Below are 19225 nucleotides of genomic sequence, written 5' to 3'. Positions count from 1 at the left end.
ATGCATGAAAAGGATGTGAACCATTACTGAATCCTTATTGCTCCTGTGCAGGTTCCTCAGCGATGTTTTGCTGGAAGGCATTTTGCGTAATGCCTAATGGTGCGGTATAACGGTGCAATAAAAGATGTGTTGGAAAAAAACACACTTTATTCCATATTGAAAATTTTTTAATGTATATCACATATATACTTCTATCGATTATTCTGAATTAAATACAATTTTACAAGTAAATTTAAAGAACATAATTCTAATCGATAGATTAATTTCGTGTTATATTATATATTTTCGGGGAAGAATTTTGACAAAATTACTTGACATTATTTAAAGATGCTTTCGTACTTGTTAAATATGCGGAGCGAATTAACTGATGGAACGGTATCGAAGATGATTATTCTTAAAATATCGAAGAATATTTTACGGCTACTCTACTAACGCGATCCATAATTTCATAATTCCATCTCAAGTAGCACGCGAACAAAAGTACGGAGTATGCTCGTCATTGACAAACCTTCCCTTAATCCGCTCTCTGACACTCTTATAAAAGTTTAATTGACCTAATTGATTGATATCGGATAATAGCTGCAAAAGGTTCTGGACAAATTTCTCCCAGAGATGCAAAATTTTAATGGTGTTTTAATTATACATAAATTAACGTTATTTGATTATACAAATAATGTCATCCGATCATATGATTATATGAATATTCAAATTGCAGAATGGAGAGAAATTTTTTTATCATTTGAAAATTATTTGTTTTTTTTTTTTTTAAAGAAAAAATCTATCTGAAAATAGGAATATTAAAACAGATTAAATCGAATGTGTTAAGAAAATAAACATGTGTAAAATGTATTTTCTCGCGCGATAATATTTTCTCAATTTATTTGTTGGCAATTTTAAATATATATTGTGAAATGTCGTTTCATATATAATCGATACACTTCATTATCAGGATGCGTGAAACATGTAGCTCTTTCATCTCATTTCATACAAATAAACTGAATTTAAACGCAAAAGATTTCGTACATATATTATATTCTAATGACAATGTGTATATTATTTTCAAAAAAATATTACAATCAAAAATATTAATATACTTTGCAACTGCATATTACGCAATATAATTTTATTATGTAAATAAATTATGCGATTTTCTCTTTTTAATAAAATCTAATATTGTTAATGGAGAGAGTTTAAATCATATTACTGATCAACATTTACATTTTGACAAAAATGAATATAATTTCGAGTTTGTTCTAGTTTGAAAAATGAAATGGAGCACAGCAGAAACGGCAGGATCGTCAGCGTGATAAAAAACTTACTCAACATACTTTGACGTGAATGGGTGAGATCTGCTGTAATGATACGAGAAATGTACGAACTAACCTGTTATAACATTTATAACATCAGTCAGAAAATCGCATAAGTTCGACTCTAACATATTCATTTGGTCATTCGCACATGCACACTTGTAGATTCGCGTATAACAATATTATATTTAATTAATTCCAATCTATTTTGACAATTAAAGGCTGCATTTGAGCGGCCTTTTCAAACAGCTGATTTCTGCTTCCGAAAGAGCTTTTGCAAAAAAAAAAAAGATTAACATAATCGGTAAGATTAAACAACTTCGCCGCCGATCACAAAAGCGTATCTTGCGCGACGACGTCAAATTTTCACGATGCCACTGACGCGTTGTAATGCACATTTCTTTCCCGGAATCCGTTAAGGAAACGGGTTCGTATTTAAATTGACCTGATGCCCATCGCCACATTCAGCCCGTCTTTCGCATCGGAGCGATGTTGTTCGCGGCTGCTCAAGAGAATTATGCCCCGTCGTAATTTTATACGAAACCGCATTCGCATTATCTTTCAGATAGAGACGAACAAAAGTTGGGAGTTATAGTTCTTCTTCTCTTTCTTTCTCTGTCCGTTGATGTTATTACGACGATGAACATCATTCATAACTCGAATTTAACTTAAACGAGAGTCAACGATAACACGTAGAAACGTTTCCTGTGCACATAGTCGACGTATCCCTGCGGGAATATATCTATTTGCCGGCCGTATACCTCCTGTTGCTCGATATTCTATACATTGTGTAAAGAGCAAACAGCAGGTGAGCGCGCACTGAATAAATCCGTCATATCTGTGTAATCTCGTATCGAGTCGAATTGAGAGCGTAATTTCTCTTTCAGCACATATACATTTAAAATACATTTAAATTTATTTATTAAGTGAACGGTGACGGAATGAAAAAAATAGTACTCTGAAAACGTCTCATTTTTATCACGCGAAGTCATCAAAATTTTCGAAACCACTCGCGATCTCGAGGAAACAAAATATGTGATACATCCTGCAACTGTACAAACTTCTGTCATAAACAGGAAGTATTTTAAAAATTTATGCTGAATACATATTCGTTTTACCGAAAATCCTGAAAAGTGAGAACCACCGGAGGAAATGGAATAAACAAGAAACAGCGTCTCGTGTTTTAAATCGAGAGAGAACATTACCCTCCTTCTCTCAAAGTGTAACCATCTACCTCGGTCTCTTGTCTCGTTCTCATCCACTCCATTCCGATCTCATTTTGCATTCCGCTCATTCTCCATCTCTTTGTCTCGGATGTGAAGCGCCGCGGATGATTTTCGCGCTACCTAGCATTTGACGTCTCATTCGCGGTCAGAATGTCGACTTTTAAAACTTCGCGTTACATATTTTCTCGCGAATCGCATTTTCGCGACGCAATATCCCCCGAATCAAAAATCCACACAACGTGACGGATTATATATTGATGCATTGCGTGCATATATGCACGCCTTTTATACAGGAAGAATAAAAACCGCTTTTCAAGCTCGTCGAATGCATTATTGCTAACGAAACAATGTTGCATCTCCGACAATTGCTCGCTTCTCGGTCGAGCGATCGTTGCACTCTGATTGCTATACATATTTTTTCCAGCTAAAGAAAAAGTTTTATTATCTATATGGTTTACGGCGGGCGATTTTGCCGGAAGCAGCCCCCCGTGTATTTCTCTCGCGGATGAAAACGGATGAATTTCATTACATAACGTATAATTCCGCGATGTTGAATGCGCGTGGAATAAAAAATCGCGTAAAAGTGTGCATAAATTGGAAACAAAGGACAATTATTTGTCACGCGGACAAATGCGCTCTGCATTTCCACAATTGAACAATACAATTAATATTTCAGAAAATAAAAACAAATCAAGCAGAAAATATGGTGCGTCCCACAGGAAACTCGTACATAATTTTTAATTTTTTTTAATTTATAAAAATTTTTAAATCTTAAAAATGAGCAATTTATTTATCACTGTTATAATTTTCATAATGTGCTCCTCTAACAGAATACAATGCAAAAATGTTAGAGAAATAAGATCACAAAAAATTGACGAAATAAGAGCAAAGAAAAGTATATGTACTGCGTCAAACATTCGCGCGCAATCGTGTGCTTTTTATTATATCTTTATTCATCTTCGGTTCGAATGCTCTTATGGAATGAATGGTATATAGATCCTTTGTATACGGCAGTTTATGAACTCGGTTAAGATATGTCGCTTTTGTCTCGTTTATCAGTCTGATAATAAGTTTCGATATACTTTTACCGATAAAAACCGCAAGTCTTTTACGGTCGATCAATATTTTAATAAAACCGACCACCGTTTCGATGTTACGCCGTATATTGCAATATATACATATATATTTCTTTTATGAAATTTATTTACATCGCGCTAATAACTCTGAATATTTCAACCGCATTAGTTCATATTCATTATCATAAATATCATTTAAATTAATGCATTAATCGCATCGAAACGCGTAAATTTATAATGTATAATCGTTGACACGGAGGAAAAGGTTCCGCCGAAGTGTATGTTGAAATAATATTTCGTTTTCCAAGCCTATAGACAGAGTAGCTAGCGAGTAGACGATACATGTGTGTTTTCTTTCGATCCATCTCTTATTTCTTACCATCTCTACTCGTGCGTTACATGTTACGCACCTGCGTTCCGCATAACTCGTTTCTCTTCTCTTCGGAAACACTGGTTATTATTGCCTACATCGCATATTGATTTACATTTTATTTTTCTAAATACAAGGTATTTACTTCCTCTCTGCATTGTTATACTAACAATCATTTATTAACACAGTCATTATTTATCTTCAATATAATCACTAAGAATCGTATTACTAATTATTATATTGTTATAAACTGATATATATATATATATATATATTATATATAAATAATTCGGTGCATAATTCTGAATAGCGTGCGTATTTTTAATTATTATTAACAATTAAAAATTGAATCTGAGAAGCTAATATTAAATTACTTCACGCAAGCAGTATAGCAACGCAAAGTAATTCCCGGTGATACAATTTAATATCCGTTTCATAGTAGCCTATTGTAGTGTAGATCGGTTTATGTAAGTTACGACGTACAATCATTAGCCTTATCGAAATCGCAATTATATATTCGATGCGTCGTGCACGAAATCGGTTGTAAACAGGCGGTTAGCCGCAGCGCTAACGAGTTCACCCTCAACGCGTTTGTCGTCCTTTCCGTTATGGTGATTAATCGGTTAATTTCCGGTAATCCCGCATATCCACAATTGGAAACAACTGACGAATAACATAGCCCTCTCCACGATCATTGTATTATTAATCCTATTCTCTTATTTTAAAGTACTTTCAATTGTTTTCACGAAATTTTAATAGAAGTGTACTTTGTATGTAATAATCCGTTTGTTTAAGTGGGGTAATTTTATTTAATTCAACATTTTTATCTCGTTTCGCTCGATCATTCAATCACTTTTTTTCTCTCTCGAGAAAATGCCTTATTAACCCGAGTTCACGTTTTTTAAAAAATATTTCCCTTTTATTTCTGGAATATTATAGAGAAAAAAGGGAGCGCGCGAGAAAGAGAGAGAGAGAGAGAGGGAGAAAAAATGATCTGCTTCCGCTAACTTTACGCAGCATATTCATAACTTTGTTCCACGAGAGCGGCATCGTTGTAATTTTAGCGAACTTTGTAAAAGTTGGCGGGAATTAGCTTTCTGAATGGCTCGGGAATCTTTCGGGATTTTTGTGTGTGCCTTAACAAGGCATACTCTGGAGGGCTGATGTAGTAGGCTGTGTCTTATCTAGATATCTTGAAAAACGCTGGTGAATTTTTCCTCCTAGATTTTCAGGCCTGAGAGATCTCCTCTGTTAAATTCGAAACGTACCCGAGAGGCAATTACTTATCCGTCGACGCATGTTGCTTAAGCTACAACTGTTAGTACACGAGGGAAATCGAATCACGGCGAGATCGAGCATTTAGATGGATCTGCGCTGTGAGCATTGTACACGTTACAACTCGCAATATTACGTTAATTAGCCGATTTGCTGCTATCTCCCGGTCGCGAATTTGCGAAACGCTGATTCTCCGTTTGACGTCACTGTTTAAGGATGTTGTTTCAAGGAGGACTGAGAAAGGTATGCGCGAGATGAGATTTGACAAAGCGACTCACTAAGTTCCCATCTGTATTTTTGCTTCTACTCATTGAATATAAATTTTTTATTATGTCAGTGATTAATTTTCGCTGAATCGATTCAGCGATCCGGAAATCGCTTGCAATTTGAATTCGTTGAACAGGGATTGATGTATAAAAGAAATTGATTATCCATCATGAAATACATTGTGGCATATAAATTAGAGAAATGTGTTTAGTTACGCTTCAGTGATCAATATGATAATATATACCTTACAAATCGTTGAAAAGTCTATTGCTATAACTCGTATTGATTCCGCGAACCTACTCTACAGTTTTCATTCTTTCGCTCATGTCATAAATATAATATAAAACTTGATTATCGATGGTACATCGTACATTACGAACCATAAATTACATACAGATGCTAGTTAGGCTTCGACGACTTCGAAATGATAATAGGCTTCGCAATTTTTAACCGTAATGCGTGCCGATTCTCCATAAACCCCCATTACTATCATTTTCGCGTCTATCACCAGGTTATCGACAGCTGTCTCCAATGACCCTTCTCTCCTCGCGAATTCCTCTTCTATTAATGGGAAGCAGCGACGCTTTATCGGTCGGCACCAAACTCCGCGTCGTCGTGTAATTCGTATCTCTCCCCCAGTATTGGGTAGTATCTAGATACATGTATTTAGATATATGAATCTAGATACAGTATCTAAATACATTTTGGATATCTGAGTCTCTATCTAAGATATATTTGAATTGAAGTATCCATATATAATATGTATATCTGAATTGCTTTTTTTCAGATACATTTGCAGACATTTGCAATTAAAAAGATACATATTTTTTTGAATAGCCCAATTCTTTAAATTTTTTAAAGATCAAGACTGCAAGTTATCAACATATCGTCATCAACACCGGTTGAGCGATTATTAAGCATTGGTCAAATTTTAGTACTATAGCGAAATAATTTGAGTGACGATATCTTTGAGGCATTTTTCACGTGTTAAGACTAACGAATAAAATCGCAATATAAACAAAATTATTAATAAAGATAAAAGAATTATTCAGTACTTTTTGTGCATATTATCATTATTATGATAAAATATACTTTAAAAGTATCTGTATCTATACATTTTAATTTGTGCGTATCTGTATCTAGATATATTTTTTACACGTATCTGTATCGAGATACATTTTAAATGTATCTTACCCATCACACTGTTCTCCCCTGTCTCGCGCTATCTTTGCGAGTTGCAGGCCGTGCGATTCGCCCGATCGGCATGCAAATTCCCGCGATCGGTGCGAAAATGAGCCGCGCCGCGGTGTCTTCTTCACGTCGTCTCATTCAATCAAAATGCGGGACAGCGTGATCGAGTGCTGGCGCCTTATCGTACTTACACCCGCCGCTCGTAAATCTCCTTTTTCAGCCGCGATTTTTCCGCCTTCTTCTTCACCTTGCAGCACACAAGCCTCTCTCTTTTCCACTTCTTCCACCGCAAGAATGCTCTTTAACAGCGCATTTTCTTCCCTAGCTGCTGGCGCGCTAATTGCCACGAACATCACGCGCGCGATCTCGAGTATGCAAATTTGCATGCAATTTTCACGCAATCTAAAAATCCAGATAGCATATAAACGGTGGTGGAATAGCGTTAAGAATGAGAAATTAAAGATATGCACGCGAGAAAAAATCATCCAGTTCTCTCGTATTTTTTAATCTCCCAACTATGCGGTATGCAAAAAAGAACCGGACAAATGAAATTAAAAAGATATATACATTTTACTTGGATTTTTGCTTTAATTTTGTAATTTAATTAATTATTAATTAATGAAGCGTAAAATAAATACATGTCATTAGCAACGAAAAACATTAATTAATTATTCACTTCAAAATTTTACTCGCTTTTACAATAAATGTTTCAATTTTCGCGTTTGCATGATTCAATGGGGAAAATAAAATTTCTGATTCTAGTTAATGTAATACTATCATTAATCAGCAACTTAATAAACGGGAACTTAATACGCGTAGTATTATGTGGTATATGCTTTAGACATGAATACAGAGTGCTGAAGGGAAGTAAAAACAAGAGATAGAAACATATAATCTGTTTCGCTTGGCGTTTTCGAGTTACAGCTATTTCTACATTGCAATAATATTCTTGGGCTATTATATAATTTTGATTCCATTGAATTGATTCTCAGTTATTGTATTTTATATTATAAATTTACTGATTATTTTGCAAACGTTTAACTTCGCTGTGCTTTAGTTATTTCAGCTCATTGTCTTAAGGAAAGACATTACGTAAGACAATTACAAGCTCCGAAGTGTGCTCTTTCTCAAGAGAATGAACTCGGAAATAACTCGGGAAATACAATATATAATGCAGCACAGTCGTATAGTTTTCACGGATACGTCTTCGATAGCAATGACGAGACATATTAATTGCATTACGCGCATAAATAATTTACGTAAAAGGATTAGTAAAATGGATATGCGCGTAAATCTTTTATAATTTAATATACATCTAGGTCCCAGTGGATTAACGAATCGCGGCCTCAACCTCCTGCAACATTAATGCGCGAGTACCTCTTATTTTCCATGCATTATGCAGGTGGTGCATAGCATTACCATCGCGAAAATAGTTTCCGCTCGTCTGATCCGCAACAAATTACGAAAGCGTATTTGGGTTTTCGAGGTGACGAGGGACAAGGAGAGGGAGAGAGAGAGAGAGAGAGAGGACTCGCAAAATCTCGCTCGTCATCGCGATGCACTCATGATTTATTTAAAGAATAAATGATGTCGAGATTCGGGCTTCGTTGATTTATGAGCGAGTCTCGCGTGGGATTACATTAACAACATAAATCTCGATATACCTGATGCGTGATGACGTAATGAAACAAGAGTTCATTTCAAAAAGGACAGGTGTTTAATCGGTCATGAAATATGACACCAAGTCACCATGTCAAACTATAAATTTACATATTAATTTGCATATTATTATACAAAATCACTATGTTAATTACATCAATTACTAAATTAGAAATTATATATACGACTCGATTATTATCGATTCTCAGCTATAATCTAAATGTATAAATTACTCATGTTCTCATACGTCAACGTATATAATCTCGTTAGAATTTTTCAATTTTCAATCTTTAATCTTGAGGTTTATCTCCGGGCGCCAGCACGTCCTTGTAAAAGAATGTCAGAGCGTTCATTGAAAATCTAAAAGCGCTTCATTATGAATCAGTAGAACTGAACGGTCCGCCAAACATTGTTCGCATCTTTTTATATATCGATGCACCTCTCGCGAATCAGTCATAGCTGAGCGAAGTGCGCTGACACATTTTGCCAGATCCATCGATCGTCCGCACGTCGATCCTCCTATCCGTGCAGTAGCGTATTTATCCATCCGCGTCGAGCGCCTCGCATTTCGAATTCGGTCCCGATGGAGGGACTAACCCGATCACGTATGTTTATGCAACACGGTGGGCTGCTAACGTCAGCATCCGCGCGCGATCGGATTACTGGAGAATCGAGAAAGAGAGGCCCGTCCTCCCTCTGTTTCGCTATTTTTAACCAGCATTCGCGAGACGTGAGTGGCATAAGCGAGGAAAAAGGGGGTCGCAAACTGGGATGAGGATTGGGTCGACGATAATGGTCCGCGAGACCTTAGCAGACGACGAGATACCCCTGGTATCCACTTGTACGACGGCCTTACCTGTCTCCTACCAGCTGACGAGTATCAAGCGAAGCAATTAGTGTCGTCGTCGGCTTTAACGAAGTTTTCCTTCGGCGGCGAAGTATTTGGAAAGGAATTAAGGGCGAGGGATAAGAAGAAGGTTGCACCTCTGATGTATTCGTCTCTCCTCTGAATCAATCGCGGATTAATTTTCAATATGCCAAACCATGAGAGCGGAATTGACGGATTGAATTTTCTTGAATAAATTTCAGACTGCGACAAATAATTGGATCTATACTGATTCGTTGAAATACGTGATTTCTCGTTTCTGCGAGACTGAATTATATTGCCTTATTGAATAATATAAGAGAAGGTATACGTATTATATAGAAATTCTATATTTTTTATCGCCAAAAGCGCAATATTATTTTGAACAATTAATTTTTTATTTTATGTCCATTTTTGACAGAACAAATAAATAATAAATCAGCACAATAGCAGTCAATGCGGTAGCATATATTGCTATTGTAATAAATGTGGAACGATTGCTTCTACGCATACACATATGCGTTGATAGCGCGATCGCATTGCACACGTATTTACGCAGACTTCGGTACGGTATATTATTATTACAACTAATAATTGTTTTATAGACTACATATTCTATATCAAAACATAATTGATTATAACAAAACGTTATCGAATTGTACGAATGCGATCGCGTTTAAGTATTGAATTATATCGAATTTGCCACGCACCATACGTGTATGTGACGTTTTGCAAAACGGGTTTACATGCACCCGCAGGTGTGTCGCACCCGCCGTTTTGCGGTCGGAAAGAGGCATATATATACTATATTATATATATTATATTTGATATATGCTATTCCGGAAAGATGGGTCGGTTTATAGAGGTAATCTAATAAGAGAAATGTCCGGCTACCTCTCTCGTCTTTTCGGCACTCGGAGAATTCTCGGAAAATGCTCGAAAAATCACAGTGGAACAAAAATGCCACCAACGTCATCCAACGTTGGCCAACGGCATATATATATTCGTAAAATCGGAAAAATGTGAGTAGATTATTCTCTTCCCGTTTTCTCTCGGTAAAAATACGTATCATTTATCTGACGTAACTTGCGCGCATCTCCCCTTCTCAGGAACTTTTTAAGTCTTTTAAGTAGAAGAAAATTTTGCGAGGGTTTTATGCCATCGCGCGATATTTGACTCGATATGACGCATTGTTCCAGATAATATATTTGAATGTAATGTATAATACACTTGCTAAATAATCTTTTTCCATCATTTTTCTCATGTTGAAAAATTTACTTTAAAGCTGGGCAAAATTTTAATCACATAAAAACTTTCATAAACTTAATGAAACTTGTAGCTTTGTGAGTTAGAATAAAAAAAAACAAAATTTAACTTTGCAGTTAATATTTCAGACCGATGTTTAATATAACTTACTTTAAAATTTAATTACCAAGGTGTTTAACATATAAAAATGAAAAAAAAATTGTTAAAGAAAGTAGAATTAGCAAAAAAATTAACACAAAATCTTCGTTAAATAATTTGTTATTTAATTAACAATTAAAATTTTTAAGATTTTATGCTTGATTTTTCCTATATCCGTGTAAATTTGTTTTGACTTGTAAATTTACTCTAAACTTGTCAAGATACTATGCAACGAGCGTAACGAAAACCTCGACGACTTATTGAAATGCTTCGAAACAGGAATGAAATATTCAGAATTCTACGCGAACAGAATTATGCGAAAGATCCTTCAACGAAGGACATGCGCGAAGATGGATGTAAATTTCATATCTCCTTTAAGCTGTCAATTAAAAGCGTTAGAAATTCACAGCCACATCGTCGAACTATTCTTCTCCATAATTACTTTCATTAAGGTAACCGACTCCGGCTGTCAGCAACGATTACCGTCGGTGATGAAGTGAAAATCATTATTTCGCAGGAGGAGGCGCGAAGTGCGATCGACTGTGATACATTTGTTTATCGATAACCGACACCCGTTTTGCCCGTGACATATCATTATTCTCGATATATACTACCGCGAGTCTACGATTATCTTTTTTCCACACAAAAAGCAACCGCGTTAAACTTACACATCAAATTAATTTCTCTGACATGCGTGAAAGATTTGGTTGTCATCGGCGATTTTCTTTCCCACAGATATGAGAACTTTATTTTTTAGATATATATATTTTTTTAATACATTTTATACTACTATCAACATGCAACTATCAGAGAATTCTCACAATCCGATATACACATATACAAAAAATATCATAAGAATTAATAACGTAATATGTAAATAGGATTGTGTAAAAACATTTTAATTTTATTATTTTAATATTATCTTTTTGAAAGTATGGATAAAAATGGACAGATAAAAATAACACAACATTCTTAATCTCTCCGTTGCTTTTAAAACATCATGTGACACATAATGCATTTATAAAAGCATACATTAACGCGGACAGTGGTCGCATAATCTTGGCTGAGCGCCAATATACAACTATTAAAACAGCCATTACAAATTTGCATCATAATTCCTTGCCTACAAGCGTGAAACTAAATAACATTGTCAACTAATTAATGGACATGATAGCGGAAGTAAATGAACTTTGTTTCTATATTATGAGCGAAACATATTTGCACGTAAAAAATACTGTTAAAGAAATCCGTCGTAAGAATGCTTATTTGTAAACACATATACGATATATTTAGTAGAGATCTTTTTGCTTCGTAATAGAATGCGCCGCTAAACTCCTATCACATTTGAGCCAACTCGAGGTTTTGCTCGAGACGACGTGATACAAACAGTTCACGTTCTTCGTTCAGGACAGACAATTGCAGCTGGGTATTTTGCCATCGCAATTACAAAGGTACGCAGTGAAATGTAATTTAACCCGGCGGGAAGGAAGAGGAAAAGGAAAGGAATCTGGGTTGTGCCGGGACGAAAGTGTCGATGTCGATCGGCGGAACGTGACGGCACTTTAACGAGGATTCAATTTTGTCACTGGAGAGAGAGAAAGAGAGGAATCGGAAAACTTCCGGAAAGTTTTTCCTCGAATTTTTTTCTCTCTCTCTCTCTCTCTCTTCTTCTCCGCTTTAATACCAGATGCATCCAGGGAAAACTTTCTCTCTCGCGCGCGGTTTTGGCCGCGAAACTTTCGCCGCAAATAGCTGCTTCCTCCCGTTGAGGAATCTTACATGAAATTTGATCAACTGGATATATCGCTAGCGCGAATTTCGAATTTCATTCACTTTGTCAAAGTCGGAAGTTCCGCGACTAGCAGTCAAGAGACAGATGTCTATCTAAGTCTGCGGATGTCTAATTTCGACGTTCCTCCCTTGGAAGAGGCTAAATGCATTTTGACCTCCACGAACGACTTCCTCTCCTCTTCCACCCTTCCTTCCCCCTTAGAAATGCAAATGTGTTTCTCAGTGATATCGCGTTTACGCGAGTTTGTTGCGTTAAGAGAGCGACGTTTCGTTCGGTTGCAGCTTTTCCGAGTCTTCCTCTGCTAGAAATGTCGGAAGGAGATAAGCAGCGTTTAAATTCGAATTTAAGACAGGTATCTTGAATTGCTATTTGTCGCACCCCTGCCGGTCTGCAATTATAAATCCTCCGGAACGACTTTCTCGTCTTGTTTCCCTTTCATTTTCTCGACGTGAATCCTATTAACTCGATCGATTACACAACGATATACGTCGAAGCAGCACGAGAGATCTCTCGAAAGAAATTAGTCTCTCCCTCTCTCCTCTTTTTTTCCTCTCGAGTTAAGCCCTCGTTATCTCGTGAGTCTGATACTTGTATAATTTATACTCGCTCGTACAATCACACGTTGCCTGGTTTTTATCGTTCGCTTCGACGCTGTAGCGATAACGAGAAATATCGCCGGCTCAGCTTATGGCGAGAGCTTTCGGCAGCTTTCGTGCGGGAATTGAAGTGCTTCTTACTCTCATCGGGGTGTAGTATCGCAATTCCGAAAAGAGCGATTCAATGGCCCGATCGTAGTTTTGCGAAAACAGAACAGTTATTGCCAGATCGTCCTCTGCGCTCCTTCATCGCTCATACAGATAAAACGAAATGACGTCGGTGCATTTTTACACCGTCATATATTACACCGCGATGCTCTTGCATATTTAAATAATGAATGCGCGGCCATTATTACATTCTTTCGAGGGAAAGAGAGCGGTTAATCACTCGTCAACGTCCCGCGAACTTTCGGGATAATGAATCCTTTCGTGTCGTGGATCTCTTTTCACAGGATTGACGTAGGTCGCGGACAGCTACAGAACGCAGGAATCTAAATGGCGAAGTCCGGTACTTCTGTCCACAATATTCGTTTATATCTACGTATATTTTTTTTGTTTTTTGTTTTTTTTTTTAAGTTAATAAACTCGGAAAATTTTTCCCTCAAAAGATTTTTATAACATATTTTCGTATCCTAAATATACACGCGTCTTTTCTATACGTTAATATTTGAGTGAATTTTAGTGGTTGTTAAATTTTCTGACATTAAAGCGGCAAACGTCAAAGCTGCATCGTTAAATACGCTTACATATTAGTATCTTAGAAGTTTATATTCCGTAACTTAGTAACGTTTGACGTGAACGGATTAAATATTAACGCAGCCTTTGAGCGATTTGCTTGTCACTCAACTTTATCGCGGTTAATGGTTTATAGTCTTTTAGGTTCTCTTATATCCTCAGAGACGCATAAAACGAGCAACAGGGATGAGCTATAAACAATTTAGCACCTGAAAAAAACACCCTTCACAAACATAAGCAATATATGAGCTTTTTTCCTTCGAAACTTCAAGATTGTATGATGTTTTAGACCGAGATTGTTAGTGTAATGTACTTTATATACGATAATATTTTACTTTATACGATACTTTATGTAGAAAGATGTTTTTTCAAAAAATATAAATATACTAGCTTTTGAAAAAGATTACTTTTTGCAAAAACTGAAATATACTCTTGTTATAAAACCACATTATTTTAACATGCTACACAATATTCGATTATTAAAAAATTATTAATTTTTTTTAATAATATTGAATTTATAAACTCGTACACAGAGATAATTTTCTCTTAGAATTTACCCTGAAAATCATGGTAATCGTGCGACAATATGGTATTGGAAGAATCTTATGAGTTTCTCTGATTAATATTTACCATAATAAAAATATTAATATGTACATAGTAAAATTTACTATGTACATAATAAATTCTTTGTAAAATTTACTATGTACATATTAATATTTTCATTGTGGTAAATATTAATCAGAGAAACTCTTATAAGATTCTTCCAATACCATATTGTCGCACCACTTTGCGTATTCATTTTTGATGATGAAACGCGTCATAAATGATTACAGAATAGATTAGGTGATAGGAAATTATCACAATTCTTCTTCCAAAGATACTAATAATTTGCGATTAACTTGTGTCAAAATTGACAAGAGAAAAATAAATGAATTCGTCTTCATCGTCGACATCTTCCGTCCGCGGCCGAAAAGCCTCTCCTAAGGGTGGATGCATTGCAGTTTATTTATATATTTTTTTTTTGCTTGCAGACGAGACAGAGCAGCGGCGAGGCTGGAGATGGAGCCGAGGGAAAAGAAGACACCGGGTCGGATTGTCCTCCGCGGACGCCGACGTCGACGACGATGACGGCGTCATCGATGACATCGTCGATCGTTCCGGGGTCGCCGACGATGGTATGTCCCGCCGACGTCTCAGATCTACAGCGGCGACGACGTCAGCAGCAGACACAAGAATTAGCCTTGACGACGGAAAAGACGACATTCGCCGCGCCCTCGTCATCCCTTAGCCCTCTCTCGACGAACATTATGTCTCTACCAGCTTCGCCAAAACGATCATCGGCGAGCAACGTTTCCGGCAAGACGTCCAATATCAAAGTCGCAGATGAAGGGTGAGTCGAGAGATTTAAACTGTTGAATTTTATTGCACATTTAATTTGCTTCATATAAATGATATCTTTTTTTGCGCAATTTATCCATAGATCTGGTATCATAAATACGAATATACATATTTGCATAGCGTTATAAAAATCTGATATCGAAATTTGGAAATTTATTTATTTACGATATAGATGTTTTTCCTGATATTGTCATTAAGGGAATACAATTTTCATTAAAATCTCTGTTGAAATAAATCAGAATAATAATTTCGGCGGAAGCAATCTCGTGTTCATTATAACGAGATTAGCCAATCGCAAATTCATCTATACTCTTTTGATCCGATCCGTGCGGCGTCAAATCCCGGATGAATGATAGAGATACAGCGGTGAATTCAATTTGGCACACCCCAGGGGGGATAACGAACGATATCTCATCTGTTTGATGTCATCACTCGTTAATCCCGGGTAAAGCTTACGATCGTGTGTCGCGCAGCTTCGCGTCGCCGTTGTGACTTTATTCAGCTTCGTAGCCATTATTTTTTCCGTCGTTATCGCTCTTAACGGGATATATATGTGCACACATTCGAGAATGGAAAATCTGCCCAATTGATCGAACGTGATCGGTACGTGAGATAAATAATTTTATATTGCATATATACGTACAGCGTGTCAGCAAACGTCGAACATTTTTCGCGTTTTGTCTATCATGTGCGCGATTTGTTTTTCTTTCTGCCTTTATAAATATCGCGCTGGAAAATATTATTTCACTCACATGAGGGCGAATAGTGATTTCCAATCGATGTCAAACAGATTGCATTGTAATGTCTGTAATATCGTTTCACATGTCGTGTAGTACTTTCCTTCGTTTTGCCTCTAATTATTCTTGTTAAGCTATTCTTGAATTTTTTTATATTATAAATTCTCTGAAATCAAACTGAAAAATTGTTGATTAAAAGAATTGATGTCAATTTTTGTCAAATTGATGTTAAGAATTTTAATTTTTTTTAGGATATACACGAGAAACGATGAGTAATTGCGAACAATTTTATCTTCTTTTTTGAATTTTGTAGCATATTTATGCAGATCGAGATATTAATTTCAAGAGTATTTATTATACAGTAAGATTAAATAAAAGCAATCTGCCGCTCATTTTTCTTGTAATGTCATTACGACTATAGATTATAAAGTTTCTTTTACATTAGAAACAATAGTTTTGAAAGAACTCGGTAATTGTCTTTAATATTGTTTAAAACACGCGTTTATGCCTTAAAACATTTTAGCTTTGATTGAACTCGTCTAACTACAAACTGTTTATTAAACTTTATTTTAAACAGCGTTACTTTATGTAGTGTACGATCGATTACCTCTCAATCGAATATATTCAAAACTTCTTTGAAAGCGCAACGCAAAAATAAAATTTACAAAGTTTAAATCTTTTGTCTTAAATGGATCTGTTTTGAAAAAGAACTCTTTTGCTGATTTTATATAAGATTTTATTTGTTAAAAATATCTACGAAAATCACAAGTCTTTAATAACACATACTTTAATGAATTTAATTTCTTCCGACAAATTGTCACATGTCTTTATAATCATCATAAAAGAACTTCCTTTGAAACAATTGTAAAGACATATAAAAAAAGCACAGTGTTACTCTATATTATTTATTATCTATACTATTATCAGTTTTGCCAATTGACACTGTAATTGGAATCGTAAAGTAAAAAGAATGGAAAATACGAGTATATGCTCTATACTCTATTGTATTTTATCCTACAACATGAATTACATAAATATGAAAATTTATTGAAATATATTTTTCTCTTGATTTTTATATCGAAGTCAGAATAAAAATTTTGCTTTTTCCTGTTCTTTTTTTGTCTTCTCTTTGTATTTTTCTTTTTATATACATTATAATATACTTATTATACTTTTATATATTCCTAAAGTTTGTCCCGATATTTCAAAAATATATTCAGTATATTTATTTAGTTATTCTAATATTTCTGATATCGAAATATCTCGATAAATTTTAATTTTAAAACTCGCGTGACTGTAATAACAACGTGACCTTAAAATCTATATATAATCACGTTCTTGTTACGATTTGTTTTGAAATATTACAATTATAAATGAGTCTCTCTCTCTCTCTCTCTCTCTCTCTTTTTCTCTCTCTCTCTTAAAATTCCATTTGGTGCTTACAAAATTATATTTGTATTTTCAACTCAACAATTGAGAAACTCAAATGAAATTTACTTTAGAACATAAGCTTAATTTCTCTCTTTGATATGATTCAGTAGTCAACTCTTGAGAAAAAGTCTCAATAATTGTTCCGTTACATATAATCAATAATGTGGAGGCGGATTGATTTATATAAAGACTTTCTGTACAACATTATTTTCTACGTTAATGTTTCGAAAGTTTTTGAAAATAAAATTAGAAAAAGCAGCAAAAGTAAAGATTGATGCTACGTTCCCAAGTGGACACAAATCTAAAATAAATGAAAAGAATTTCTCAATTTTTCACTGAAATTTAAATAATGTATATTTAAAATGCGGTTATTCAAATCGTCCGCGTTTTAAGATATAAAATTTTACATTTCGCGAATATTCTATTTGACATATGCAAGATTCTAAGACGGAATTCAAATAACAAATACAGGTACAAGACAATGATCGTCGATTATGTCAGGACTCGTAGCTTCTATTCTCAAACCAGCAATCGTGCGTGGATACGAACGCGTGTAATGTGAAGGTTCATCGGGAATCAATGACGCGAGAAACGAGGCTATTAAACGATCGAGTCGAGCACCGTCGAACCAAATCCGTACAGCTTGTACAGTCGTAGCTCGTCAAATTCTCTCGGGGAATTCAACTTGTTAGCAACCATCTTTATAGTTCAGTTAATCGGCATCAGTAACTGACTTTGAATAGGAAAGGAACGATTCCAGAGAGAGCGGAAACTTGATGTCAGTTACCAGGAGATATTCAACATAAAAAATTCGAAATTATTCAAAGCGCATAAATTATGTCAAATTATCGTAAAAAAAAAAATTATTTGTAAATTCAGTCTTAATTTCGTAATTGTGGCGATAGATATTGGAATATTTTATACGCCCGACTGTGAAGCTGGAAGAATTTTTCTCGGAGATATTGGAGAATTGATATAATTTTAATTATTTTCAGAAAAAAACCGAAGCGGAGTTACTCATACTATTTTTTTCCTTCTTTTCCTCGACAGAATTCCGAGAGGCCTTCAGGTTGTTTGACAAGGACGGCGACGGAACTATTACTAAAGAAGAACTCGGCAGAGTCATGCGTTCCCTGGGACAATTTGCGAGAGCGGAAGAGTTAAGAACCATGCTGCAGGAAATTGATATTGACGGTGAGCGACAGTTCTTTATTATCAATCTGTTAGAGATTATATAGTAAAGTTAAAAAGTTGGGATTATACAATGTTTCTCCTCTCTGATCACTTCAATTCTTCGCGAATATTATCGTGAGAGGCTGCGTTTTCATCACGCTATGCATTTTAAGAGATTATATTATCGAACAGATGCTTAATTATTGGTAATTATTGCTGCATTTATTTGATTACTATGATAAAAAAAAGAAATTAGTCTGATATGTGATTCGTATATTTATTATTCCGAATCATTCGAAAATTTAAACGCTGCAATTTATTGATTTTGATATAACGTTGTGTATTTACACGGATTTATCCAATTAATATAAATAGGCAGAAATTAGACTAATTTACGCAGTATAATTGTATTTGACATTTCAATCATTGGATGAAGATTTAAACGCTGAATTCTATCAAAACGCGTGATATTGATCACCGTGTGCGATATTACATGATATTAACGCCTTTTGTTTTTTTTTCTCGACAATGCATTTTGAAAATTCCATTTTACATACTATATTGCTGGACGAATAAATTACGTAGATAATAGTATAATATCCAAGAAAAAAGGATACAGACCAATAAATATTCACGAATAAAATAGAAAACATGGAAATAAATTGGTGGACAAATCTCCACATTTTGGCCAATACTTATTTATAATATAACATGATAACGCAC

General features: G+C 35.2%; 1 protein-coding gene across 1 annotated transcript in view; it reads left to right on the top strand.

Moving 5' to 3' along the window:
• Nucleotides 1-19225, top strand: part of LOC114939835 (troponin C) — a 56050-nt gene that overhangs the window by 7658 nt on the left and 29167 nt on the right. The window contains 3 exon segments of the mRNA XM_029314266.2: nt 14795-15120; nt 15122-15153; nt 18380-18523. Coding sequence (XP_029170099.2) covers nt 14795-15120; nt 15122-15153; nt 18380-18523 — 502 coding nt within the window.

The sequence above is a fragment of the Nylanderia fulva genome, unplaced genomic scaffold (assembly GCF_048542155.1).
Source record: "Nylanderia fulva isolate GAGA-0341 unplaced genomic scaffold, ASM4854215v1 Scaffold50, whole genome shotgun sequence".
Classification (NCBI taxonomy): Eukaryota; Metazoa; Arthropoda; class Insecta; order Hymenoptera; family Formicidae; genus Nylanderia; species Nylanderia fulva.
This window is presented reverse-complemented; position numbering and strand designations above follow the sequence as displayed.